This window comes from Geotrypetes seraphini, chromosome 2 (assembly GCF_902459505.1).
Source record: "Geotrypetes seraphini chromosome 2, aGeoSer1.1, whole genome shotgun sequence".
In the NCBI taxonomy this organism is placed as follows: Eukaryota; Metazoa; Chordata; class Amphibia; order Gymnophiona; family Dermophiidae; genus Geotrypetes; species Geotrypetes seraphini.
In genome coordinates this window covers 297236829-297264373 of record NC_047085.1, presented here as the reverse complement: position 1 = coordinate 297264373, position 27545 = coordinate 297236829, and the positions used below count along the sequence as shown (strand labels likewise).

Genomic DNA, 27545 nt, shown 5'->3' with positions numbered 1-27545 from the left:
CCAAGCATAGTACCGGGTAAAGCTTTGGATTCTTGCCAAGAAATAGCTAAGAAGAAAAAAAAAATTTAAATTGAATCAGGTTGGGCAGACTGGATGGACCATTCGGGTCTTTATCTGCCGTCATCTACTATGTTACTATGTTAAGTTTTGAGCATCTCCCCTATAGAGACAGAGCCCCAGTCCTCCAAACCTCAGTTTAGTCCCAAAGCAATCAAACTCCCTCGAACAAAAGAGGAGGGGAACGGGGAAACTCCCCGCAAACAACAAGCAATTCTAGTTTGCTCTGTATCTAAAAAAAAAAAAAAGAATTAGAAGTAAACATCCTAACAACTAAAACGCAACCATAGAGAAACAACCGGCTGTGTGCAAATGGCACTGACATTAAGGGAGCTAGAGGCTGCAGAATACACTTCTCCCTAGGTATTCGTGGGGGGATAGGGGCAGAGCAGGACCGTAAATTAAGAAAAACTGCAAATATCTTCTCGTCCGGCTCTGATAAGATGTACCTTTGGATGCTGCAATTACGTGGGCAGTATGGAAAGCAGTGCTTCTTTATAACCTGACTACTCTCTCAGCAACACTTATCAGTGAAAGCATGTCACTCTAATTTACAACCAGAAATTCTATAGAGGGTCTAGGATGATGCATTGCAGCTGTTTCAACACTGAATTGGCTACGATGAATTGTCCATGGTAGCACATGACCTCTTGTTGGCAAAATAGGAGCGCCCCCAACTCCTCCTAAATAAAAGTCCCTCCCCTGCATCCCCTCCTCTAGGTAGGATCACTCCCCTGCCCTGAATACCTCTTGAAAAGTTCTCCTGGCTGGCCAAGCAGGGGGTGGAAGATGCTGCTTGCGTCAGTGAACTTTTGAAGAGGAATGTGGAGTGGGGAGGAGAGGCACTGGCGGAGAGGAGGGGAGGAATCGGTGGGAAGGGAGAACAAGAGGCATCAGAAGGGGGAGGAGAGGCATGATTCATTGTGACCGTCGTGGAGAGGACGATTCATTGCAGTCGTGATGAAATAAATCATGATGAAACAGCTGCGATAAATCGTCCCATTCCATTCTATAGATGTGCTCCTAAGGGCATAAGTGTCTCACAGGTGCAATTTGTTATCTGGATATATTTATTTGAATTGTCACTAAGGGACCACCTTTCCTTCTCCTAAGATGAATCAGTCCTTAAATACAAGGTACCCTGCCCCCAAACCAACAGGGATTCTACTCACCTTTAGGTCCAAGTGGGCTATTCTACAGTTATGGAGGTACTGCACAGCTTCCAGAATCTCCCTGAGGTACACCGTAACTTTCTCCTCAGTGAGGTTCCCCCAGCGCACAACATACTCCAGGAGACGACCTTGGTCAGCCCTGTCAAATTAAAGAGAACAATTCAACTGAATAAAGAATTAAATTTACTGCTAAGCATCACAACATTACTACAGTTTCTTTTCTGATTACCAAGATGGCAAATTTAAAAGCCATTTCTTCATATAAAGCAGTAAGTTAAGTGCTGAAATAGACATTTATAAAAATGAGTGTACAATAATGTGTGCTAACTTTACCTGAAATCATCCACTAAACAGATTAAGACCAGTGTGGCCCCTGTCTAGTTTACCCAGCAGGATTGCCAGAGCAGTATGTGTCATGCAGTGCTAGTTACTTTACCCATACCTGTTTTTATTTTTGAGGGGTATATTCATAAGAACATAGTTAGACCAAAAGGTCATAAGAACATAAGAATAGCCTTACTAGGTCAGACCAATGATCCATCTAGCCCAGTATCCCATTTTCGCGGAGGCCAATCCAAGTCACAACTAACTACCTAGCAAAAACCCAAATAGTAGCAGCATTCCATGCTACCATCCCATGTTTGTCTCAACAGCAGTTTTTTAAAGCCAGCTACATTAACTGCTCTCACCACATCCTCTGGCAATGCGTTCCAGAGCTTAACTATTCTTAGTGAAAAAATATTTCCTCCTAATAGTTTTAAAAGTATTACTTTGTAACTTCATCGAGCCCTAGTCTTTGTAAATTTTGATGCAGTAAAAAAATAAATAAATAAATCGATCCACTTGTACCTGTTCTACACCACTCAGGATTACCACTAAGGATTTAGCAAACTTCAATCATATCTCCCTTTAGCCGTCTCTTTTCCAAGCTGAAGAGCCCTAACCTTTTTAGTCTTTCCACATATGAGAGAAGTTCCATCCCCTTTACCATCAAGCCCAACATTTTGTCTCTAATAGTGGCCAATCCAGATCATTAGGAAATACCTTGCAGATGCCATACTCCACTACCCTCCACACATCAGTTTCTTACTGTACTCTCTCAGAGATGAATGGTTGCAAATGACAATCAAGTATTTGGAATCATTGCCAACTGCTGCCAGATTGCAAACTAATTTTCTTCATTTTTGAAATTAGGTGAAACTTTTTAATTGGGCATTTTCAGGAAAGGGAAGATTAGGTTCTTACCTAGATAATCTTTTTTCTAGTATAAAGGCACAAGAGTGTTGAACCAGTGGGTTATTCACCTCTACTTGAGTTTGTGTGGAAGGCGTCATCTACATTTTTCAGCTCTGCCTCCTTTGAGCCCCTCACTTCATACCAAAGCAGTTGAGAAGCATTACAAAGAGACAAACAAGAAGGGGGACGGGAAACTTCCCGCTCAGCCTGAGTCTGCTCTAACTTCAAATTAAATGAGTAGCAAACATGAAAAATAAGAAATGAAAAAAAAACCCAACCCCAAGTAGAAGCCAACATGCCACCTACCTGAGTGCAACTGGCACTAACAGTGTTGTGACTCTCATTCCAGAGTGATAACACTTTTTTTTTAACATTGGAAGAGAGTCAGCTACATGGCACCTCCCCTCGAGAAAAATTTCCGGATGTTCATCCCTCTTCAGACCCGAATATCAATTAAAAACAAACACACATCTGAGACAGAAAGCAGGCAAAAAAAATATCTAAAAGAGTGAGCCGTCAAAACTCATATGCCTTTCTACTAGAAAGAAGATTATTGAGTAAGAATATAATCTTCCCTTCTAGCGGAAAAGGCATATGAGTCTTATCAAAGCAATCCCATTAGCTTAGGATACGGCAGATAAGCCTGCTGCTAACACAGAGGAGCCAAAGGTAACATCTGTACACATCGCCATGTCCACCCTGTAGAACTTTGTGAAGGTATGCAGGGTTTACCAAGTGACTGCCTATAAATCTCCTTGGGTGGCACCACCCAGGACTTCACCCATGAAGAAGTCACACCCCTGGTAGTGTGTGCCTCAATGTAATTGGTGGCTGCTTACCACACCCGATATATGTCTACAGACCTCCGACTCAATCGCAGCAAATTGATAAGGATCTGATTGTGGATATCCAAAAGTTTGGAAGGAAAGAGGAGGTTCTGCTGTTGGGAGATTTCAACCTGCCGGATGCGGACTGGAATGTTCCGTCTGCGGAATCGGAAAGAAGTAGGGAGATTGTGGATGCCTTTCAAGAGGCTCTGCTCAGACAAATGGTGACGGAACCCACAAGGGAAAAAGCGATATTAGATCTGGTCCTCACAAATGGAGAGAGTATCTCTAATGTTCGAGTGGGTGCTCACCTGGGAAGTAGCGATCATCAAACGGTTTGGTTTGATTTAATGGCTAAAGTGGAGAGCGGCCGCACGATACTTAAAATCCTAGATTTCAAACGTACAGACTTTAATGCAATGGGAAAGCACCTGAAGAAAGAGCTGTTAGGATGGGAGGACATAAGAGAAGTGGAAAGACAGTGGTCTAAGCTGAAAGGAGCGATAAAAATGGCTACGGACCGTAATGTGAAGAAAATCAATAAAAACAAGAGAAAAAGGAAGCCGATATGGTTCTCCAACCTAGTGGCTGAGAAAATAAAGGCGAAAGAGTTGGCGTTCATGAAATATAAAAAAACCCAAGTAGAGGAGAGCAGAAAGGACTACAGGGTGAAACTGAAAGAAGCCAAGAGAGAGATACGTTTGGCGAAAGCACAGGCGGAAGAACAAATGGCTAAAAATGTAAAAAAGGGAGATAAAAATTTTTTCAGATATATTAGTGAAAGGAGGAAGATAAAAAATGGAATTGCTAGGCTAAAAGATGCTGGGAACCAATATGTGGAGAGTGATGAGGAGAAAGCAAATGTGCTAAACAAATACTTCTGTTCTGTGTTCACAGAAGAAAATCCAGGAGAAGGACCGATATTGTCTGGCAAAGTTACACGAGAAAATGGAGTAGATTCTGCGCCATTCACGGAGGAGGGTGTTTATGAGCAACTTGAAAAACTGAAGGTGGACAAAGCGATGGGACCAGACGGGATCCATCCCAGGATACTAAGGGAGCTCAAAGAGGTTCTGGCGAGTCCTATTAAAGACTTGCTCAACAAATCTCTGGAGACGGGAGTGATTCCTGGGGATTGGAGGAGAGCGGATGTGGTCCCTATTCATAAAAGTGGTCACAGGGATGAAGCAGGAAACTACAGGCTGGTGAGCCTCACTTCAGTTGTTGGAAAAATAATGGAAGTGTTGCTGAAAGAAAGGATAGTGTACTTCCTTGAATCTAATGGGTTACAGGATCCGAGGCAACATGGCTTTACAAAAGGTAAATCGTGCCAAACGAACCTGATTGAATTTTTTGATTGGGTGACCAGAGAGCTGGATCGAGGTCATATGCTAGATGTAATTTACTTGGATTTCAGCAAAGCCTTTGATACAGTTCCTCATAGGAGGCTGTTGAACAAACTTGAAGGGATGAAGTTAGGACCCAAAGTGGTGAACTGGGTCAGAAACTGGCTGTCGGACAGACGCCAGAGGGTGGTGGTTAATGGAAGTCGCTCGAAGGAAGGAAAGGTGACTAGTGGAGTCCCTCAGGGTTCGGTGCTGGGGCCAATCCTGTTCAATATGTTTGTGAGTGACATTGCTGAAGGGTTAGAAGGAAAAGTGTGCCTTTTTGCAGATGATACCAAGATTTGTAACAGAGTAGACACCGAAGAGGGAGTGGAAAATATGAAAAAGGATCTGCAAAAGTTAGAGGAATGGCCTAATGCCTGGCAACTAAAATTCAATGCAAAGAAATGCAAAGTAATGCATTTGGGGATTAATAATAGGAAGGAACTATAAATGCTGGGAGGAGAGAAGCTGATATGCACGGACGGGGAGAGGGACCTTGGGGTTATAGTGTCCGAAGATCTAAAGGCGAAAAACAGTGTGACAAGGCAGTGGCTGCTGCCAGAAGGATGCTGGGCTGTATAAAGAGAGGCGTAGTCAGTAGAAGGAAGAAGGTGTTGATGCCCCTGTACAGGTCATTGGTGAAGCCCCACTTGGAGTATTGTGTTCAGTTTTGGAGACCGTATCTGGCGAAAGACGTAAGAAGACTTGAGGCGGTCCAGAGGAGGGTGACGAAAATAATAGGAGGCTTGCGCCAGAAGACGTATGAGGAGAGACTGGAAGCCCTGAATATGTATACCCTAGAGGAAAGGAGAGACAGGGGAGATATGATTCAGACGTTCAAATACTTGAAGGGTATTAACGTAGAACAAAATCTTTTCCAGAGAAAGGAAAATGGTAAAACCAGAGGACATAATTTGAGGTTGAGGGGTGGTAGATTCAGGGGCAATGTTAGGAAATTCTACTTTACGGAGAGGGTAGTGGATGCCTGGAATGCGCTCCCGAGAGAGGTAGTGGAGAGTAAAACTGTGACTGAGTTCAAAGAAGCGTGGGATGAACACAGAAGATTTAGAATCAGAAAATAATATTAAATATTGAACTAGGCCAGTTACTGGGCAGACTTGCACGGTCTGTGTCTGTGTATGGCCGTTTGGTGGAGGATGGGCAGGGGAGGGCTTCAATGGCTGGGAGGGTGTAGATGGGCTGGAGTAAGTCTTAGCAGAGATTTCGGCAGTTGGAACCCAAGCACAGTACCGGGTAAAGCTTTGGATTCTTGCCCAGAAATAGCTAAGAAGAAAAAAAAAAAATTTAAATTGAATCAGGTTGGGCAGACTGGATGGACCATTCGGGTCTTTATCTGCCGTCATCATTTACTATGTTGAAGCAATGGCCTTACGAATACATCGTGCAATGGAGGCCTTAGAGGCCAGCTTCCCCAGATGGCTAACATTTGTAAACACAGAGAGATCTGATATTCGAAAATCATTCATCACTTCGAGGTAATGGAGAGCTCTTCAAACATCTAGCAATGCCAAGATGATGTCCTTTTTCTAAAACACTGTGGGATGGAATGCAGGGAGCCAGAGGTGCCTGGGGTGGCGGCGCCCCTTCCCCACCCCTCCCCTTCCCCATACCTCTAGTTCAAGTTGTTGCTCATGATCAACAACTTGCTCCTCGTGACCCTATCGGCACTCCCTCTGACGTCACTTCCTATGCGTGGCACCTGGAAGTGACATCAGCAGGAGAGACGGGAGTTGCAAACAGCATGTTGTTGACTGCTGCAAACTTCTTCAACTAGAGGTATGAGGGAATGGAAGAGGGGCGTGTGCATGGAAGGGAGGAATGGGAAGAAGAGGGGGGGAGGAGGTGGGGTGTCAGCGCCCCCTTCACCTCCCCTTACTGAGAGCCAAACTTCCTGATTCATATGGAAAGCTGAGACTACCTTCTGCAGGAAAGAAGGAGCTGGACACAGGGAGACCCTGACCTCCATGAACCTGAGGAAGTATTCTCTGCATGACAGAGCCTGAAGCTCTGAAATCCTCCTCCACTGTCTTGATAGTAAGATTCATCAGTGACGCCTCTTGCAAAGGCTCATATGGAGCCTTACCCAGAGAATGCAGGACAATGTTGAGATTCCAAGATGGAAAAGGCTGCTGCCTTGGTGGACGCAGTTGCATCGCTCTCTTCAACATCAGGAAGAGAGACTTCCCTCCACTTGAGCACTAAAGCACGAGAGGCCTGCTACTTGTACCTTGAGGGAACCAACCACTAGACCAGGGGTCTCAAAGTCCCTCCTTGAGAGCCGCAATCCAGTCGGGTTTTCAGGATTTCCCCAATGAATATGTATGAGATCAATCAATGTGCATGCACTGCTTTCAATACATATTCATTGGGGAAATCCTGAAAATCTATCTGGATTGCGGCCCTCAAGGAGGGACTTTGAGATCCCTGCACTAGACCTTTCGATAGCATGTCCTAAGGAAAAGCCAGGACCACGGAAAGTGGGACCTGAGGTGGCTGCGCACTTTCTTTTGCACACCAGCACTGAAAAGACTTTCAAGGCTTAGCATAGACAAAAACTGTTGCCAGCCTCTTAGATTTTAGGAAAGTGGCTCATGACCACATCTGAATAGCCTTTGCATGCCAAGGCCATGTGCTCAGGAGCCATGCCTTAAGCCCAAAACGTTCCAGACCCCCCAGGGTCACTGGGCCCTGTGTAAGAAGATTTGGAAGAGGCAGTTTAAGTTGTCAGTCCCTCTGCAGACAAACTAGATCCACATACCACAGACGACGTAGCCAGACAGAGGCAACCAAGATCACCAACCCTGGGTGGTCTGATATTCTTCAAATAACTCTGCCTACCATAAGCCACAGGGGAAAAATGTACAACAGCTCCTTCTGGGGCTAAGGTTATACTAGTATGTCTACACTGGCGTTTCCACTGAAGAAGCGACTAGCTTTCATGTTGGATACCAACATTATCAGATCAAACCTCGGATTTTCTGCTGAAGAAGTGACTAGCTTTCATGTTGGATACCAACATTATCAGATCAAACCTTGGAGACCCCTACTGGCTCACAATGTTATCAAAGGCCTTCTGGGAGAGACACCACTGCCCCGGCTCCATAGCCTGCTTGTTGAGAAAGTCGACCTGTATTTCTCCATTTACGCTACATGAACTGCAGATAGCACTTAAAGGTGGAGTTTAGCCCAACAAAACAACAATCAGGCTTCCTGTGCCAGTGGAGACTCTTGGTCCATCCCTGCCTGTTGATGTATGCCACTGCCACTGCAGTGGTATTGTCTGAGAACACTCTGACTACTTTGCCTTCCAGAGATTTCTCCAAGACCTGCAGTGCCAGACGAATGGTGCTCAGCTCCAATCTGCTGATCGATCATTGCCACTGAGAGGGCAAGCAGTGGCCCTGAACTGGGTGGCCATCGCAATATTCTCCCCAGCCAAAGAGACTTGCATCCATCATTAGGATCACCCAGAGGAAATATGGAGAGGTAACCCTTTGACAGGGACTCCGGCCAGAGCCACCAAAGCAGGCTTCTGTTTGCCCCCAGCGTCCAAGCCAATGGCATCTGGAGAGAACTGTCTGTGGAGACCAGCAAGACAGAAACACTTCCTACAGGGGAAAGAGGTGAACTTTTGCCCAATGGACAAACTCTATAGACACAGCCATCAACCCTCGCACTTGAAGATAGTGCCCAGCAGTGGGAGCTTGCATTGCCAGGATCTGGCTTCTCAGCTTCAGTTTGTGTGGTTCTGGTAGTAAAGCACAACCTTCCACCATGTCTCAGTCCACCATGGATGGCACTCTGATCAGCCAATCGTACAAGTATGGATGCACCTGGATTCCTACCTTGCACAGATGTACTGCTGCAATGACCATCACCTTTGTAAAGGTGCATGGTGCTGTTGCTAGACTGAATGGGAGTGTCGAGAACTGAAAATGTTGTTCCAATACATGGAACCTCAGAAGTTTCCTGTGTGCTGGAAAAATGGGAATATTCAAATAGGCATCCATCAAATCCAGAGAAGCCAGAAATTCCCCAGGCGCCACTGAAGTAATAACCAATCAAACAGTTTCCATGCAGAACTGCAGCACTTTCAGAGCTGCGTTGACAGACTTTAGATCTAGATTTGGCCTCCAGTTGTCTGAGTCTTTCTTGGGCATGATAAAGTATACTGAGTTATCTGCCCAAGCCTGATTCTTCTGCTGGACCCGGTTCTAAGGCTTGTAAATCTAATAGCTGTCTTACTGTCACCCAGACCCTTAAGTGCTTTTTCTGGACATCTGGTAGGGGAATCTACAAATAAATCCAGCAGAGGATGAGAGAACCCCAACTTGTAGCCCTCTCAAATAATGTCCAGGACCACAGGTCTGAGCAAATCCTCGCTCAGGCCTCCCAGTGAGTTGATAGCCTCAACCTACTGGGGCAGTTCGACTGATCGCCTGGCGTCATTGCGACTTCTTGGAGGCTGCTGTGGGGCGTGATGCTGAGGATTGAGCTCGCATGGAGCTTTGAAACAACCTCTGAGGGGCAAGTGGTCTACTATCTGGCAAAGACTTAGGTCGACATTCCGCCACACTATCTATAAGATAGTCTACCCAAAATAACCTTGATTGAAGAATCTCCAGCCCATTGTCTAATCCAGAGCATCCGACAGGTGGAAATGGAGAAGTCCAAGACTTTGCTTAAGACTCTGAACCCATCATAGAGAGCATCTGCTGCATAATTCACCCCCCAAACCAGCAAATGGGACTAGGCGTCCTCCTCTGTTGTAGAAGCCTGATGCAGGAAAGTATGGCAGGCACATACTACAAAGGATGTCGCTGCTGTCACCTTCAGGCCCAGTGCCAAAGCCTCAAATTATTGCTTTAGGACCAAATCCACCCTACAGTTCTGTGCATCCTTAGGAATCACTAAAACTAAACTAACCTAAAACTTTTATAGATCGAGTCATCAACCAAGAGGAGCTCGACTCTGTTAACAATAATGTAATGCATAATACATAAACTTAACAAGGAAAAGTAGACTGAAATAGTTAATTTCCAAAATGTTTAGCAAACCAAAAAGTTTTCAGAACTTTCCGGAATAAAGCAAAACAACCTAAACTTCTTAATTTAAGCGGTAAAGCATTCCAGAATTCGGTTAATTTAAAAGCAAAAGAATGACTAAATCTCTTAAAAGTTCTGTTTTTACCACTGAGAGAGGGAAATGTAAGTTTTAATTTTTGAGAAATTCTGGCAAGATGAGATCTATGAACATTCTAGTCTAAAGGAATCCATGCTTTTACTAGGCAGCAAAGTGTGTTTTGTAACATATGCAACAAAGGAGTCTACCTTAGTTAGGCAGGATAAACAGCTCCTAAAAATCCAGAGCCAATGGGTACAACTTAGCTGTGGTCTTGACAACCCACAAGAGACCTTTTGAAGAACTAGTGCTCTGTAAGCATCATAGTAATGTCTGGATGAGAAGGAAAGAAAGTGGTCTGGGGCTTGGAACTGCTAATAACTGAACAGTGGAAGTCTAGCTCTGAAGGCACTGATGGAAGCTCCCTTTGAGCTTCTGCAGATAATGTCCTTAAAAGATCTCTCCTTGTAGATGGCCTTCTTGTTTACCATTTGCTTGGCGCACTAGATCTTGAGTTCCAGGCTGCTTCCTGCAGAGATCCCTTCTTGTCAGAGCACTGATGTGTGCAGCAACCTCGTGCTGGAGAAGTTAAAAAGGTACGGGGAAAGGAAAGGGGGTGTGCGATTGCAGTTATGGATGGAGTAGAGGGCAGGGAGGGGCTCCATCGCTCAACCTTACTATGCCACTACACGAGGTGGCAGTAACATTTTGTGGTCCTCCTCCCAATACACTCACCTAGCTCAAATGAGGAACTCCCAAACAGCCTAGGAAGGCACAAGCAAATCAGTTCTCCTGGTGGAGCTCTCTGCAGCTTTGTTTTTTTTTTTTTTTAATTAACAAAATATATTCAGCTGCAAAAGGCAACCTAAAAAGGACCAGCCTCTGTAGCAGAGGCTCTGGAAAACGGGAGGAGGAGTTATCAAGGGTCTAGCCCTGGCAGGATTCTCAAGAGACCCAGCCCAGTGGCAAGCATCTTGAGTTCAGGGGTGGAAAGACCTCCATTGCAACCAGGCAGTAAACCATAGACTGAGCCTGGGAGAGGAAATCAGCATCCTCTGGAACTCAACCAGCAAGACACCAGCTATAGTCTGGGGTCCTTGGGAATCATGCTGAAAAGCAATAAAGAAGCAGTTATACTAGTCCAACCTACACCATCTGCTGGAGAAGAGAATACTAACTAGCTCCATGCTGCACCTGTTATTACTAGTGTGGTGACTGGAATCTGTTTTTCTTTACTATGATCTGCTGGTTGAGGGATATAACCCATTAGTGTGAACTGGTTAACTGGATGATTAAGTAACAAGCCTTCAATGTAGCCAATGATAAGTAAAAATCTGACCTTACCAGAAAAGTCACTAATCCCATGAATAGTGGAGGAGGAGGATCCAGAATAAAAGAAGTGAACTAACCCCTTTGCCAATAAGCACCTCTCCCACCTAACAACCCAAAAGTGTAATATTTTGAAACTGCACATACAGCTCAAGTACAAGGATGTAGCTGGTGGGCGTTTCAAAGGTGTCCAGGAGGCTGATGAGCTGGGGGTGCTGGAGGCTCTGCAGGACTCCAAGTTCATGGGTCACTTGGTCACGCTTCATTAACTTCTTGTTCACAAACTTAGTGGCTACAGCTCGCTTGGTTCCCTTCTGATCACACTTCTTCACAACAGAAAACCGGCCCCTGTGAGATAGAACCGTTAGATACATTAATTCTGTTTCATCAAAAGCTTCAAATATTAGAAAATGTTCTGCTTCAAACTCAGTAATGCAATTAAATACACCTGAAATATATATTAGTCTATAATAGGAATCATTTAGAGCAGTGTTCTTCAATATAAAATAATTATTTTGTGGATCGGCAAAATACTAAGACTGAAATTTTAAAAAAACGTTTCTGCCCCGTCTCCGCGAGCTCGGTCCCCGCAAACCATCTGATCCCATCCGCACAAGCCTCAGTTATGATTTTATTAAAGTATAAAAAGAAACAATATTCTGTACAATTGTCATTTTATAAACACAAATAATACAGAGCAAGGATCAACAAAACCCCTGTCTTCCCTCCCCTTCACATATATACTTTCTATTATCAAGAAACCGAATAAGTCAAATTATTACAGAATGCTACACAGAATTATCATGGTAACAGAATACCACAGTCACACATGACAGGAATAGTGTTAGGGGAGTGCAACTAAGGCAACTGCCCCCTGGTCAGAAAGAGCCCTAAGCCAGCTGGAAACTAAAGAAGCACTGCTTGTGCTTTGCAGTCCCCAGTTAAGTCTAACACCAGCTCTAGCAGGATATATATTTCAAATCTGATATATTCTAATCACAAAATAGAAATAAAATTATTTTTTTTCTACCTTTTATTGTCTCTGGCTTCTGCTTTCATCTTTTCACTCTCTTCCTTCCAGCGTCTGCCCTCTCTATCTCTTCAATCCAGCATCTGCCCCTTCCATCAACTGTCTGCTCTCTCTCCCCCTTCCATATGGTATCTGCCTTCTTTCTATGTTCCTCTCCTTTCCATCCAGCCTGCTCCTCTCTCTCCTTTTTACGTGATTCATTCTGCTCTCTTCATTTTTATCGCTCCTACACCAGATCTAGCATCTTTGTCCCTCTCTCTTTATTTCTCTGCTGACCACCTTCCCAGCATCAATCTCTCTTTCTCATTCCTCTGTCTCTCTCCTTTCCCTCATCTGATCTCTCCATTCTACCCTGACCCCTTCCCCTCTTCTAATCTCCTTGCCAGCTGTTTCCTTCCTTTTTTCCTCCTCCCCTGTCCAGTAGTAACTCTCTTCCCTTCCCCCCTCACAGCAGCATCTCTCCTTCTCTCTCTCTCCCTCCAGGTCAAGTAGCAGCTCTCCCTTTATTGTCCCTTGTCCAGCAGCTTCCCAGCCTCCAACAGTGGCTTCCTCCCCTTCCCTCCGCTCCCCTCAGCTCTCAGTACTTGCCTGCAGCAGTGCAGCGATTCACTTAGGCAGCCTTAGGTCCTTTGATGGGTCACACCGCAGCCTTGGGTCCTTTGATGGGTCACGCCGCCTCTGAGGTAAGAGGAAGTTGCATCATCAGAGGCAGTCCATGACTCAGCAAAAGCCCAAGGCTGCCGAAGTGAATCGCTGCGCTTCTGCAGGCAAGTACTGAATTGGGCCCCCCTGATCTCGCTGGCCCTGCATGGACCAGCAGGAAATTTCAGCGCGTAGATCTCACTGGCCCTGTGCGGACCGGCAGGAAATTTCTGTGGACTGGCTGTGGATCATGAAGAACACTGATTTAGAGTATAAGCTACCAGAAATACCCTTGTCCATTATTGATACTGTATATGCTTAAAACATCACAGAAGACAAGCATGTTTGTTACTAAATAAACAGTTCAATTCCTTTGTTAATCTCATTGTTTCCCATCCTGCTGTAAAATAAAAAGACCTGCATCTCATTTCTCCATAATAAATTGTAGGCATGTGCATTTGACAGCACACATTCAGTTTATTGTTGCACCTCAAAAATTGAATTCACTTTGTTCCTTTCATCTAGCTGCTCCCTAAACCTAGAATAAATTACATGAGTATCTGCCAAGCCCCTTCCCTTATCTTGTTTAAAAGCAGACTGAAAACCCACCTTTTTGATATAGCCTTCAAACCATAATCCTACTCCCCACTGCTCACCAACCTAACCAGAATGGAATCCATGGGACCGTTGGATGATCAAGGAGCAAAAAGGGTGCTCAGGGAAGATAAGGCCATAGCGGAGAGACTGAATGAGTTCTTTGCTTCAGAATTTACAGAAGATGATGTAAGAGATCTACCTGAACCGGAAATGGTTTTCAAGGGTGATGATGCTGAGGAACAAGATCCAGGAAATTACAGACTAGTAAGCCTGACCTCAGTGCTGGGCAAAATGGTGGAAACAATTATAAAAAATAAAATTATGGAACACAGACAAACATGATTTAATGAGACAGAGTGAACATGGGTTCAGCCGAGGGAGATCTTGCCTGAACTGTTTGCTAACGTCACGAGGAAACTCAGATAATGGAATGCACCATGAAAAACAATGAGAATCTTTTGAATTGAGACTTTGATATATATATTTGAGTGTGGATAATTTCTGGCTGGAATGTTATAATGTAGCAATTAGCATGTAGAAGAATTGCATCAATGAAATTTTGGACTTTGGGGTGAATGAATCAAAGAGGAGGGTTTCCATATATGATAACTAGTGTTATTTGTATGAATGTGATTTATAGGTTATTGTGTGGAACTGATAAATTATAATAAAAAATAAATATATTTTGATAATATAATATTGTTGTGAATAGCTTCTTGGGTATTTAGTAGACAATAAGCATGAGATAAATTATACCTGCCAAGCTCAGCCACTTCACTATACAGAGATTCAAAGTTGTCCTTCCATATTACTCTGATTCCATCATTCCCAGGACCTGCAGAAAAAAATAGAATCCCAGAAAATTTATACTATGTCCAATAAAACAGCCCTATAAAGGTCTATTGTAGGCTTTACAAATATACTTCAAAAAAATGTAAGGAACATTTTGATAAAGAATTTGGTTAAAAATAGATTGAAAGTTAATATAAAGTACCTGAAAGACCAAGCTTCGTTCAGAGAAGTAGGGTGAGTGAGCTGCAGGGGGAGTCGGGAGCGGTAGCTACAGAGAAAGTGCCTTACCAACTTTCAGTCCTGCTTTTCCCTGCAGCCTGTTGTGTGGCTAACCTTATGAATGTCCGACCAATGGGCTGAAGCTATGTTTGTATCACTTTCCATGCTTCCTCCAGTTTGGATTGACTTTAGCTGTGTTCTCCCTTTTACATTCCATCTCTCTTCCCTCAGTCTTTCTTCCCTTCACAACCCATTACCTACACTGCAGCTCTTGTTCCTTACCTAGCTAATAAGCTGCAGAGGAGGCAGGACCAATACGTTATGAGACATCAACTTTCAGTCATGGTTTTCCCTGTAGCTTATTGGCTGACTAAGCTTCCTTAACAATGTGTGACCAATGGGCTGCAGGAGGAGGCAGGAGCAGTAGTTATAGAGACACTGTCTTAGCAACCTTCAATCCTGCTTTTCCCTGCAGCCTATTGGCTGGCTAAGCTTTCTTAGGAAATGTCTGACCAATGGACTGCAATTATCTTTGTATCACTTTCCATGCCTCCCCCCTGCTTGCATTACTTCAGCTGTGTTCTCCTTTTTACATTCTATATCTCTTCTCTCTGCCTCTCACAGAGACAGCGCCTAGCAACCTGCAGTCTACTGGCTGGCTAAGTTTTCTTAGCAATATTTGACCAATAGGCTGCAGGGGAAGGCGGGAAAAGTAGCTACACAGACACTGCCTTAGCAACCTTCAGTCCCGCTTTTCCCTGCAGCCTATTGGCTAAACTTCTAAGCTTTGTTAGGAATGTCTGACCAATGGGCTGCACAGAGAGGCAGGAACATCAGAAAAATTCCCATAAATGACCCCTCCCCCAAAATGAATTTTTGCCAAACTCCAGACCTAGCTAAATCGATTTCTCATACCCGAAAACTCTCGATTCATCCCATTTCATGAAAATCTTTAGGGACATTTTCAAGATAAAATTTACCTTCATATATACAAACACCCATGACTTATAGGGCATATCAGTGAACTTTTCCTTCATATTAAACCAGCTCCAATGCCATCAGCCACAAGGTCCACAGGTATACCCCTTGCAGAAGCCACTGATATTGCCTTGAAATCATAAACTCACCTTAAAATGTATTTTTAATACATCTTCTCATGTAGAAGAAAATGATATGGCTTTTACCTTTCTTAATATGTCTCATCATGAAGAGCTGGTATGATATTTAAGTCAAGTCAGTATAATATTCTGGTAAACCTGCCTCCTCTTAAGGTTGCAAGAAACAACAGGGCAGACTGTCTGTAAAATCCAAAATGGTGATCAAAACAACAGATCAGCCGAAGCGAAGTAATCAAAAATCAGTTTAATGTTCTGGAGATACAGTACACATACAAAAAACCCGACACAGGCAGTGCACTCCTCCCAAGGTTGTCCAAAGGTATCAGCGTCCTTCCCCATGAGCACCTAGATTTCATCTTGTTCACAAATAGTACAGAGAGGGGAGTCTCCCATATTCTCATCTGCATTTCCTTAAATCAGTCAAAGATGGAGACCTCTTGGTAAGCGTAGCCTTCAGATTTAGTCATAAGCCTAAGATTTTTCAGATCTATATCACTAATGCAGACTGTTTTGGTGAAACTTCCTCACACAATGTACCACAGATGAACGCCACAGCAACAACCTTTGAGTTGCAGGCATTGATGCCCTTGTCATGGCTTCCGGGATAAACTAAACTTCCTCCACTTTTAATGCTGCTAGTACTGATACAGCAACGTTTGCTGGAAGGAGATTTAGCATTTCTTTGTCTTCCCACCCACGTCCTCCTAGAACACAAGAATTGCAATACTAGATCAGAAGTCTATCTAGCTCAGTATCCTGTTTCCAACAGTGGCCAAATCTGCATTAGCAATTTATTAACTGTTTTTCCAAACCCAGCTATGCCACCTAATTTTACTATATCCTTTGGGAATGAGTTCCAGAGCTTAAGTATGAACTGAGTGAAAAATATTTTCTCCAATTTGTTTGAATGTATTACTAAGTAATTTCATGGTGTGTCCCCTAGTCTTTGTACTATTTAAATGAGTAAACAATCAATTTGTGTTTACCCTTTACATTCTACTCAGAATTTTACAGACATCCATCATAACACCCCTTGGCTATCTCTTTTCAGAAATGAAGACCCTAATTGCCCTCTCGTTAAGAAACATAGAAGCATGATGGAAGAAAAAGGCCAAATGGCTCATCTAGTCTGTCCATCCACAGTAACCATGATCTGTTTCTTTCTCTGAGAGATCCCACGTGCCTATCCCAGGTTCTCTTGAATTCAGACACAATTTCTGTTTCCACTACCTCTTCTGGGAGACTATTCCACGCATCTACCAACCTTTCCGTAAAAAAGTATTTCCTCAGATTACTCCGGAGCCTATATCACTTCTTAACTTCACTCTATGCCCTCTCATTGAAAAGTTTCCTTTCAAATGAAAGAGACTTGACTCATGCACATTTATATTACATAGGTATTTAAGTGTCTCCCCTCTAACGCCTTTCCTCCAAAGTATACAGACTGAGATCTTTAAGTTTGTCCCCATACGCCTTATAACGAAGAACACACACCATTTTAGAAGCCTTCCTCTGAACCGACTCCATCCTTTTTATATCTTTTTGAAGGTGCGGACTCCAGAATTGTACACAATATTCTAAATGAGGTCTCACCTGAGTCTTATACAGAGGCATCAGTACCGCCTTTTTCCTACTGGCCATACCTCTTCCTATGCAACATAGCATCCTTCTAGCTTTCGCCGTCACCTTTTCAACCTGTTTGACCACCTTAAGATCATCACATACAATCACACCCAAGTCCCGCTCTTCCGTCGTGCACATAAGATCTTCACTCCCCTAAACTGTACTGTTCCCTTTGGTTTTTGCAACCCAAATGCATTAAATGTTAGCTGCCAAATTTCAGACCATTCTTCAAGCTTCGCCAGGTCTTTCTTCATGTTATTCACACCATCCGGTGTAGCTACTCTATTGCAGATTTTGGTATCATCCACAAAGAGGCAAATCTTACCCGACAACCCTTCACCAATATCATTTATAAAAATGTTAAAAAAAACAGGCCCAAGAACATCCCTTTCCTCAGAGCAATCTCCATTGATCACTACCCTCTGTCGCCTTTCATTCAACCAGTTCCTGACCCAGCCTGTCACTTTGGGACCCATCCCAAGGGCACTCAGTTTATTTATTATTAGACGTCTGCTAAAATCTAAATACACCACATCTAGCGCACATCCTCTATCCAATTTTCTGGTCACCCAGTCAAAGAAATTGATCTGATTTGTCTGACAAGACCTACGTCTAGTGAATCCATGTTGCCTCCAGTCCTGTAATCCACAGGATTCCAGAAACTTGACCATTCTCTTTCAATCTACTGGTGGTTCCTTCCATTTGACTCATTGTCAAGGCAGCCAGCAGTGTAGCAGGTCCTCGATTGTGAAATTCTCTTCCTGACACGTTTCGTTTAATTCCTACTTTTTTAGCTTTTTGAAAAAGTTTGAAAGCTTACTATTTTAGTAAGGCTTTTTAATGCTGTGTGATAGGTAGTTCTGCTGTTTTGTTTTAAATGTTTCAAGGTTTGTAGAAACAATGTATATAAATGGTTGTATATTTGATTTATGAATGTTACTTGTGTAACTCGCATAGATTTTTGGATATGTGGGATATAACATAACATAAAACTTACTTTTATACTGCAAATACCACTAAGTTCTATGCGGTTCACAAAAGATTATGGGGTCCTTTTGTATGCATAGGGTCCTTTTACTAAGGCGCGCTAGCGTTTAGCGTGCGTTAAAACAGCTAGCGTGCCTTAGTAAAAGGACCCTATGCATACAAAAGATGAGAAGAATGGAAGAGCATGCTTAATTATCAAATTATTCAGTAAAAAGGCACGTTAGGACCTTAAAGCGCAGAATAGCGCATGCGCTAAAAACACTAGTGCACCTTCGTAAAAGGAGCCCATAATTAAGAAAGTCAAATCTTTATCCCATAGTGCCGCCTGAAAGGATAGCAGACATTGTTGAACTCTTTTAAATTTACAACCCTTGGCAGATGGAAAAGAGAATAATGCATGTGATTTCCTGGAATGTTTGGAGTTATTGATCGTAAATGATTCCACAAGATATTCTGGAATTAAACCTGAGAATAATGCATGTGATTTCCTGGAATGTTTGGAGTTATTGATCGTAAATGATTCCACAAGATATTCTGGAATTAAACCTGCCACTACATTTAAAGCAACCAAACTTGAACTTAATCCGCGCTTCAATCAGCAACCAATGCAATTAACGATAATAAGATGTAATATGATCATACCTGCTCCCACAATATCCACTTTGTACTTATCCACTACTGTATACCATCTTGAACTGAATAGGCATGACAGGATATAAATAAAGCTATTATTATTATTATTACTTCAGATTATAAATCAAGTGAACCGCTGCATTCTGAATAATGTTTTAAATAAATAAATAAAAAATAATTTCTTTAGCCCATCCTCATATGAAAGTTGTTACATTCCCTTAATCATTTTATTTGTCTCTGTACTTTTTCTAATTCCATTGTATCTTTTTAGAGATGTAGTGACCAGAATTAAACACAGTACTCGAGGTGCAGTCTTACCAACACATGGAGTGATACAGAGGTATTATATTTTTTTTTATTTTATTCTTATTTATTTCCTAACAATTCTTAACATTCCATTTTTTTGGCTGCTATTGCACAGTGGCACAATGAATAGAACATTTCAACATGCTGTTCACGACACCTAGATCCTTTTCCTAGGTGAAGACTAAACATGGAACCTAACATCATGCAGCTATAATTCGAGTTACTTTTCCCTAGATGCATCATATTGAACCTGTCTGCATTAAATTTTATCTGCCAAGCTCATCAAGGTATGGCCTTCCCAGCACTGCAGAGGGAGGTTTGTAGCTCTTGATTCTAGCCTGCAGGAGCACCGTGAGGATGCTCCAAGGCTACACTTGAGCTGATTCTAGGGCTGGTTGACGTGACTGTGGCACCTTGAACCAACCTTTGCATCTTTGCCACTCCCCCTTATGATCTTGTAGCTCCCCCTTCATCCCAAGTCTCCCCTTCCATAAAGCTAGTGATAAAGGGCACCAAAATCCTGAATCTCAATGTGCCATGTCTCCCTCCCCACCTGCAGAGGGGAAGGAAGAGAGGGAGAGATGATGGCCTGGGTTTTTGGTGTTCTTTATCACCAGTGCCCTTGAGCCAGCCCACGCTGATTCTAAATGGATGCAGAAAAAGGGCAATATCTTCCTGGGTCACTTGAGATGTGTTGGCCCTAGAAGGCTGGTGCATAGCCCCAGATATAGCTTAGGATAAGTAGTCCTCTCTGCAGGGAAGCTTAGTATGGTTGCTACCAAGATCAGTCTTCTCCTTAAATCTTGCACCAGTGAGAACAAATGATGGTCCTTTGGCGTCATTTGCATTAGGTGATGCCTTGTCCTGATAACTTTTACTTGTGCTGCATGTCAGTATCTCTAGTATTTGATGCTACTTCATAGTTTGTGGAAGTTGATGCCACTGGTGCCTCCAAGGTTGAATTTTTTTTTTGTTTGGAGGGGGGGGGGAGAGGGGTAAGGGGGGGGAATCAGAGTCGGCAGGTTTAACGAGCCTCTTAAAATGTTCTTACCAGCCTCAAATATCCCTAGATAAAAAGTTATTGATATCGTGCCTAGGCCCTATACATGGCAGGCATACACTGTGGGTGACCATTTTGACATGATGCTTTGCTTTGGGTGTATTTTAAGCTATCCGGCCTTTACCATCTGGGACATTGTTAGTAAAAATGGCTAACAAGAAATGAAATGAATTAATGGTAAAAATGTTTTACGATGCTGTTTGGTACACTGGTACATACAAAAATGAAGAAAACCTTAAAATTATAGTACTGAAAAAAAAAGCCTAGTTAGGATTTTCATAACGAAAAGAACAAATATGAGAAGGTCCTTATTTAAAAAATGATTTTTAAAGAAGTACTTTTTTGCACTTACATATCTCTACAAAAAAACAAGAACTAAAGAGGTCCCCTCAGACAATGCGGATATAAGAACAATTGAATATACTCAACAGAACTTTTGAGAAAGCTACTACTAATAATCATTTCTACATTGCTACTAGACATACACAGAACTATTCATATCATATGCAAATACTTTCTCTGACTTTAGTAGGATCACAATCTAAGTTTTAGAATCTGGGGCAACAGAGGGTTAAGTGACTTGACCAAAGTCAAAAGGAGCTGCAGTGGGAATGAACCCTGTTCACCAGGATGAAACCATTAGGCTACTCCTCCACTCTAAGATTTGTTCGCATTGTATTATCTTTGAGCCCTATTGGACCATGTCACCTGTGTGTATGGACTGCTACCCTGCTTGTCCTTGGCAGAAATAGAAATCAGACTGATTTGCTAATTTTCTTCCTTTAAATCTCTCCAGACCATTCCTGACGAGTGGGTATATGCCCTCCTACTGGTAGATAGGGAAACTTAGAACTACTGAGTGATGCCACCTTATTATGTGGTACACATCCCTGGGCCCATCAGTATTTCTACTTACAAAGCAAGAATGGTAGTGAGCAGACTCCCTCGATAATCCAATGGAGGAAAGAAACAACCAGATGACAAACTTGATACTGGCAATGGTTTGTGTTCATTTTTTCGACTGCTGATTTTTGGGAGTTTCTTTTTTTGTGTGTGTGTACACAAACAAAAGGAATATTGACGCTTTTCAGAGTCCAAACTGAATCTGCCTCTCCAGACATAAAAGTCAGAGTCCAGAAAGACCCCCCCCCCACATATGAACACACCTCCAAGAGGGTTCAGGAATGGTCTGGAGAGATTCAAGGAAAGATAATTAACAGGTAGGTCTAATTTCACCTTATCTCCAAACCATTCCTGTCAAGTACAAAAGCAATACTCAATTAAGGCAGGATGCAGATAAACCTTGAGCTAGGACTGTAGCTCCAAATGTTGCCTCCTATCACACTTGTACATCCAAAGCAGTAATGCTTCACAAAGGAATGACCATGTAACCATCCTGCAAATGTCTTGTGGAGGAATCAAAGAATGCTCTGCCCAAAACATAACTTGTGCCTAGTAGTAGAACACACTTTCAGCTTGGTAGGCACCTATCTGCCAGTAAGAAGGTAAGCTAAAGTGATAACCTCTTTGATCCATGTTGCCGTTATCTGGGTCTCACAACTGCAACAATCATGACACCAGTCCTGGAAGCCTAAAAGAATATTTAACCCAGCTTACGGAGAAAACATCTTTATGTTTATTGAGAGTTTCTATACTGCTACTAATGACCGGGGAGTCAATTCAGAGTGGTTTACTTGGGCTTCTGCAAAAGTGATAAATTCACCAGAGAATTCTCCACTTTGTGGGAAAAGGGAGGCCTAAAATTAACCCAGCTAGTCATTCTATGCTACTGCAGGGAAGCAAGCATTATCCCAGGACAAGCAGGCAGCATATTCTTAACGTATGGGTGACGTCGCCGACGGAGCCCCGGTACGGACCTTTTTAACTAGAAAGTTCTAGTTGGCCGCACCGCGCATGCGCGAGTGCCTTCCCGCCCGACGGAGGAGTGCGTGGTCTCCAGTTTTTTCGTTTCCGCGGAGCGAAGAAGACGCATGTGGTTTCAACGGCTGTTGAAAACTCCTTTTCTGCCTTCCCGCTCGCGTTATTTTTACTTATTTCTATTTTTTCCTTCGGGTTTATTGTTTTCTTTCTAATCCAAAAAAAAAAAAAAACTTTCTTTTTTCCTTTATTTTTCAGCAGGCCCCGGCGGGGCCTGTTGCCATCATACAAGCCTCCGGCTTTGATTTCGCTGAGGCCGTATTTCCCTTCATGCCCCCTCAGCCGGGTTTTAAGAAGTGCCAGCGGTGTGCACGCCCGATTTCCCTTTCGGACCCGCACAATTGGTGCCTACAGTGCTTGGGTCCGGAACATCGGGCTGACACCTGCACCCGCTGCGCGACTCTTAAAAAACGCACCCTTAAAAACAGACAAATACAGCAGAATCTCCTCTTCGGCACCGCTTCCGCTATGGACCCGACCCCGGCGTCAACGGCACCGCCGAAATCGGCACCGTCAACATCAACACCTCCTGACCTTTCTACGGGGTCGATGGCGCCAGGTAAGCCGGCTAAGAAGCCTCCCACTTCCCTCGAGCGCCCTCCAGCTACAGCGGTGACACCAGTCCTTCCGGTGTCCCGCAAATCTCGAAAACGCTCCGCTCCGATATCGGTGAGTGCCTCTTCATCGGCCTCCTCATCACCGGAGCGTAGAGCAGCACCGATGGTACCGAAGAAAAGTAAAACGGTACCGGTGCCCCCATTGGAGGACCGTATCTCGGCCATCCTCCAGACTAAATTACACGAACAGCTCCAGCACCAACTTAAGGAACTGCTTCCAACCCTGCTGGCACCGCTCCTTCCGGTACCGGTCCGGCCCGAGCCCCGCACCACTACGCCAGTGGCCACCCCCTCGGTACCGATGAATACTTCGATGCCGGTCTTATCGGCACAGCCTACGCTCCAAACCTGCACGGCTGAGGACCCATCCCGACCCCAGGATCGACACCGATCGTCTCGGGACCGGGATCGGCACCACTCACCCAGGGATGGAGATCGGCACCGGTCTTCATCCCCCGGCACCGTATCAATGAGATCTGGTAAATCCCTGTCTAAGACCCGTCATGCGGAACCGGCTGTCAGAGACCCTGACCTATGGGAGCAATCCCCTCTCGGTACCGAGGAGGATGCCTCTTCCACTGATGAGGAACCCTCTATGGCTGAATCCACCGCCAAACCAGAGCAGTCCTCATTTACAAAATTCCTTAGGGAGATGTCTGGGGCTCTTTCCATCCCACTTGAGTCCGACTCCAAGAAGTCCCAGGCATTTTTAGAAGCCTTGGACTTCGATCAACCTCCCAAGGAATTTCTCAAACTCCCCGTTCATGATATTCTACGGGAGACATTTTATAAGAACTTAGAGAACCCCCTTACTGTGCCAGGTGCCCCTAAAAAACTGGACAGTTTATACCGCGTTATCCCTATCCCGGGATTCGATAAACCCCAGTTGCCACATGAGAGCCTACTGGTAGAGTCCACTCTCAAAAAATCTCATGGTTCCAGTGTCTATGCCTCCACCCCTCCTGGCAGAGAAGGTAAGACAATGGATAAATTTGGAAAACGCCTGTACCAGAATGCCATGCTGGCTAGCAGAGCCAACAACTACTCGTTTCATTTCTCCTTTTACATGAAACATCTGGTACAACAACTCTCAGCTCTGCAGAAGTACATTCCTGAACGCAAGGTTCCGTTGTTTCAGCAACAAATTTCCACTCTCCTTCAGCTTAGGAAGTTCATGGTGCGCTCAATCTATGACTCCTTCGAGCTCTCTTCTCGAGCCTCCGCTCTGGCAATTGCCATGCGACGCCTGGCCTGGCTGAGGGTATCTGATCTGGATGTGAACCACCAAGACCGCCTTGCCAACGCACCCTGTCTTGGTGATGAACTTTTTGGGGAGTCTCTTGATACCACCACCCAAAAACTTTCGGCTCATGAGACAAGATGGGACACCCTCATTAAGCCTAAGAAGAAGACTCCGCCGTCACGCCCATACAGACCTCAGTCTTCTTATCAGCGTCGTTTCTCTGCTAGGCCACTTAACCCGCCTCAACAGCAATCTCGTCGGCCTCGCCAACAGCAACAACAACACCCCCAGGCTCGCTCACAATCTCATCAGACAGCTAAGCCTCTTCCTCAAACCAAGCCTCCCCAGCCCTTTTGACTCCTTTCTCCAGGGCATAGCCAGTCTCCAACCCTCGCTGCCTCTGCCTCAACCTATAGGAGGCCGCCTCACCATCTTCATACAACGCTGGGAGGCCATCACATCAGACCTGTGGGTTCTAAACATCATCCGTCACGGATACTCACTAAGGTTCCAGACTCTTCCTGCAGATCATCCTCCCGTAGAGTCTGCTTCTCACTCCTCCCAAACTCCACTCCTCCTCAGGGAGGTCCAATCCCTCCTCCTTCTCAATGCCATCGAAGAAGTTCCACCAGACCAAAGAGGTCAGGGATTTTACTCCCGCTACTTCCTGGTACCCAAGAAAACGGGGGATCTTCGTCCTATCCTCGACCTCAGGAACCTCAACAAATGTTTGGTCAAGGAAAAGTTCAGGATGCTCTCCCTTGCCACGCTTTATCCTCTTCTGTCTCAACACGACTGGCTATGTTCCCTGGACCTCAAGGAGGCCTACACACACATTCCAATTCATCAGGCTTCACGTCGCTACCTCCGATTCCAGATACTGAATCTCCACTATCAGTACAAAGTGCTACCCTTTGGTCTCGCATCATCACCCAGGGTGTTCACCAAGTGCCTGATTGTGGTAGCGGCCTGTCTCAGGTCCCACAACCTACAAGTGTTCCCCTACTTAGACGACTGGTTGGTGACAGCAGCAACATCTCCTCTTGTGCTACAATCAACTCACCACACCATCTCTCTCCTCCATCTCTTGGGGTTCGAGATCAATTATCCCAAGTCGCATCTGCTTCCCACACAACGCCTTCAGTTCATCGGAGCACTCCTCGATACCAACTCCATGAGAGCGTTCCTTCCAGCCGACCGGCACCGGACACTACTTCACGTTTGTCGGCAGGTGCTCCTCCGACCATCCATCCCAGCTCGCCAGATGATGATTCTTCTGGGTCACATGGCCTCCACAGTCCATGTGGTTCCTCTGGCGCGACTCCACCTCAGGATACCGCAATGGACCCTCGCCAACCAATGGTCACAGACCAGGGACCCTCTTTCTCATCCCATCTCTGTGACATCATCTCTTCAGCAATCTCTTCAATGGTGGTTGAACTCTGCAAATCTTTCCAGGGGCCTCCTTTTGCATCCACCTCCTCATTCCATGATCATCACCACGGACGCCTCCCCCTATGCATGGGGGGCTCACGTTGGGGATCTGCGCACCCAGGGACTTTGGACCCCTCAGGAGCGTCAACATCACATCAATTTCCTGGAGCTCAGAGCCATGTTCTATGCTCTCAAGGCCTTCCAACACCTTCTCTGCCCTCAGGTTCTCCTCCTATGCACGGACAACCAGGTCGCCATGTACTACATCAACAAGCAGGGCGGCACTGGATCTCGTCCCCTCTGTCAGGAGGCCCTCCGAATCTGGACCTGGGCCACGGACCACAATCTTTTTCTCAAAGCGGTCTATATCCAGGGCGAACAGAACTCCCTGGCCGACCAACTCAGCCGCATCCTTCAGCCTCACGAGTGGACCCTGGATCCTCCCACTCTCCACTCCATCTTTGCTCAATGGGGCACTCCTCAGGTGGACCTCTTTGCAGCTCCTCACAACCATCAGCTGCCCCAGTTCTGCTCCAGACTCTACTCTCCACACCGTCTGACCCCGGATGCCTTTCTACTAGACTGGACGGATCGCTTCCTCTATGCCTTCCCTCCACTTCCTTTGATGTTGCGGACTCTGTTCAAGCTCCGCAAGGACAGGGCCACCATGATTCTCATCGCCCCTCGGTGGCCCAGACAACATTGGTTCTCCCTCCTGCTTCAGCTCAGCTCCAGGGATCCCATTCCTCTACCTGTGTTTCCTACTCTTCTTACACAGCAACAGCAGTCTCTACTACATCCCAATCTGTCTTCGCTCCACCTGACAGCTTGGTTTCTCTCGGGCTGACTTCTCCTGAAAACCTGTCTCAGCCAGTCCGTCGCATTTTGGATGCCTCCAGGAAACCCTCCACACTCCAATGTTACCATCAGAAGTGGACCCGGTTCCCTACTTGGTGTCTCCTTCATCATCACAATCCCACCTCTCTGGCGGTGGAAACCGTACTGGACTATTTGCTCTCTCTCTCCGACGCTGGCCTCAAATCGACCTCAATCAGAGTCCACCTCAGTGCCATCACTGCGTTTCATGAGCCTATCCTTGGAAAACCCCTCACGGCTCATCCCCTGGTTTCCCGGTTCATGAGGGGCCTCTTCAATATCAAACCACCTCTTCAGCCTCCCCCAGTCGTCTGGGACCTCAACGTGGTTTTGTCAGCCCTCATGAAACCTCCTTTTGAGCCTCTGGCTTCTACCTCGCTCAAACTTCTCACATGGAAGGTGCTTTTCCTCATTGCCATCACCTCTGCCAGGAGGGTTAGCGAGCTGCATGCACTGGTCGCCGACCCACCATTCACTGTTTTTCACCATGACAAGGTGGTTCTGCGTACCCATCCTAAATTCCTTCCTAAGGTGGTTTCAGCCTTTCACCTCAACCAGTCCATAGTGCTGCCTGTTTTCTTCCCTAAACCCCATTCTCATCCTGGGGAACAGGCTCTTCACACGCTGGATTGTAAGCGTGCCCTGGCGTACTACCTCGACCGTACCAGGGCTCACCGCTCCTCTCCTCAACTCTTTCTGACCTTCGATCCTAATCGTTTGGGTCATCCTATATCTAAACGAACGCTGTCCAATTGGCTTGCTGCCTGTATTGCGTTCAGTTATGCTCGGGCCGGCCTGTCACTGGAAGGACCTGTCACGGCCCACAGGGTCAGAGCTATGGCTGCTTCTGTGGCTTTCCTCCGTTCCACCCCTATTGAGGAAATCTGCAAGGCGGCCACTTGGTCTTCAGTTCACACATTCACTACTCACTACTGTCTGGATGCCTTCTCCAGACGGGATGGACACTTTGGTCAATCTGTGTTACAAAATTTATTTTCCTAATGGCCAACCATCCCTCCTCCCTCTCTGTTAGCTTAGAGGTCACCCATACGTTAAGAATATGCTGCCTGCTTGTCCTGGGATAAAGCACAGTTGCTTACCGTAACAGGTGTTATCCAGGGACAGCAGGCAGATATTCTTACGACCCTCCCACCTCCCCGGGTTGGCTTCTTAGCTGGCTTATCTTAACTGGAGACCACGCACTCCTCCGTCGGGCGGGAAGGCACTCGCGCATGCGCGGTGCGGCCAACTAGAACTTTCTAGTTAAAAAGGTCCGTAC

General features: G+C 45.1%; 1 protein-coding gene across 6 annotated transcripts in view; it reads right to left on the bottom strand.

Annotated features, from left to right (window-relative positions):
* TRIO (trio Rho guanine nucleotide exchange factor) overlaps positions 1-27545 on the bottom strand; it is an 830868-nt gene that overhangs the window by 14602 nt on the left and 788721 nt on the right. For all 6 annotated transcript variants that reach the window (XM_033929845.1, XM_033929848.1, XM_033929849.1 and 3 more), the window contains 3 exons: positions 14177-14255; positions 11299-11499; positions 1230-1368 (listed from right to left, as the gene is read on the bottom strand). In XM_033929845.1, the coding sequence (XP_033785736.1) occupies positions 1230-1368; positions 11299-11499; positions 14177-14255 (419 nt within the window). The remainder of the gene's footprint in view (positions 1-1229; positions 1369-11298; positions 11500-14176; positions 14256-27545) is intronic.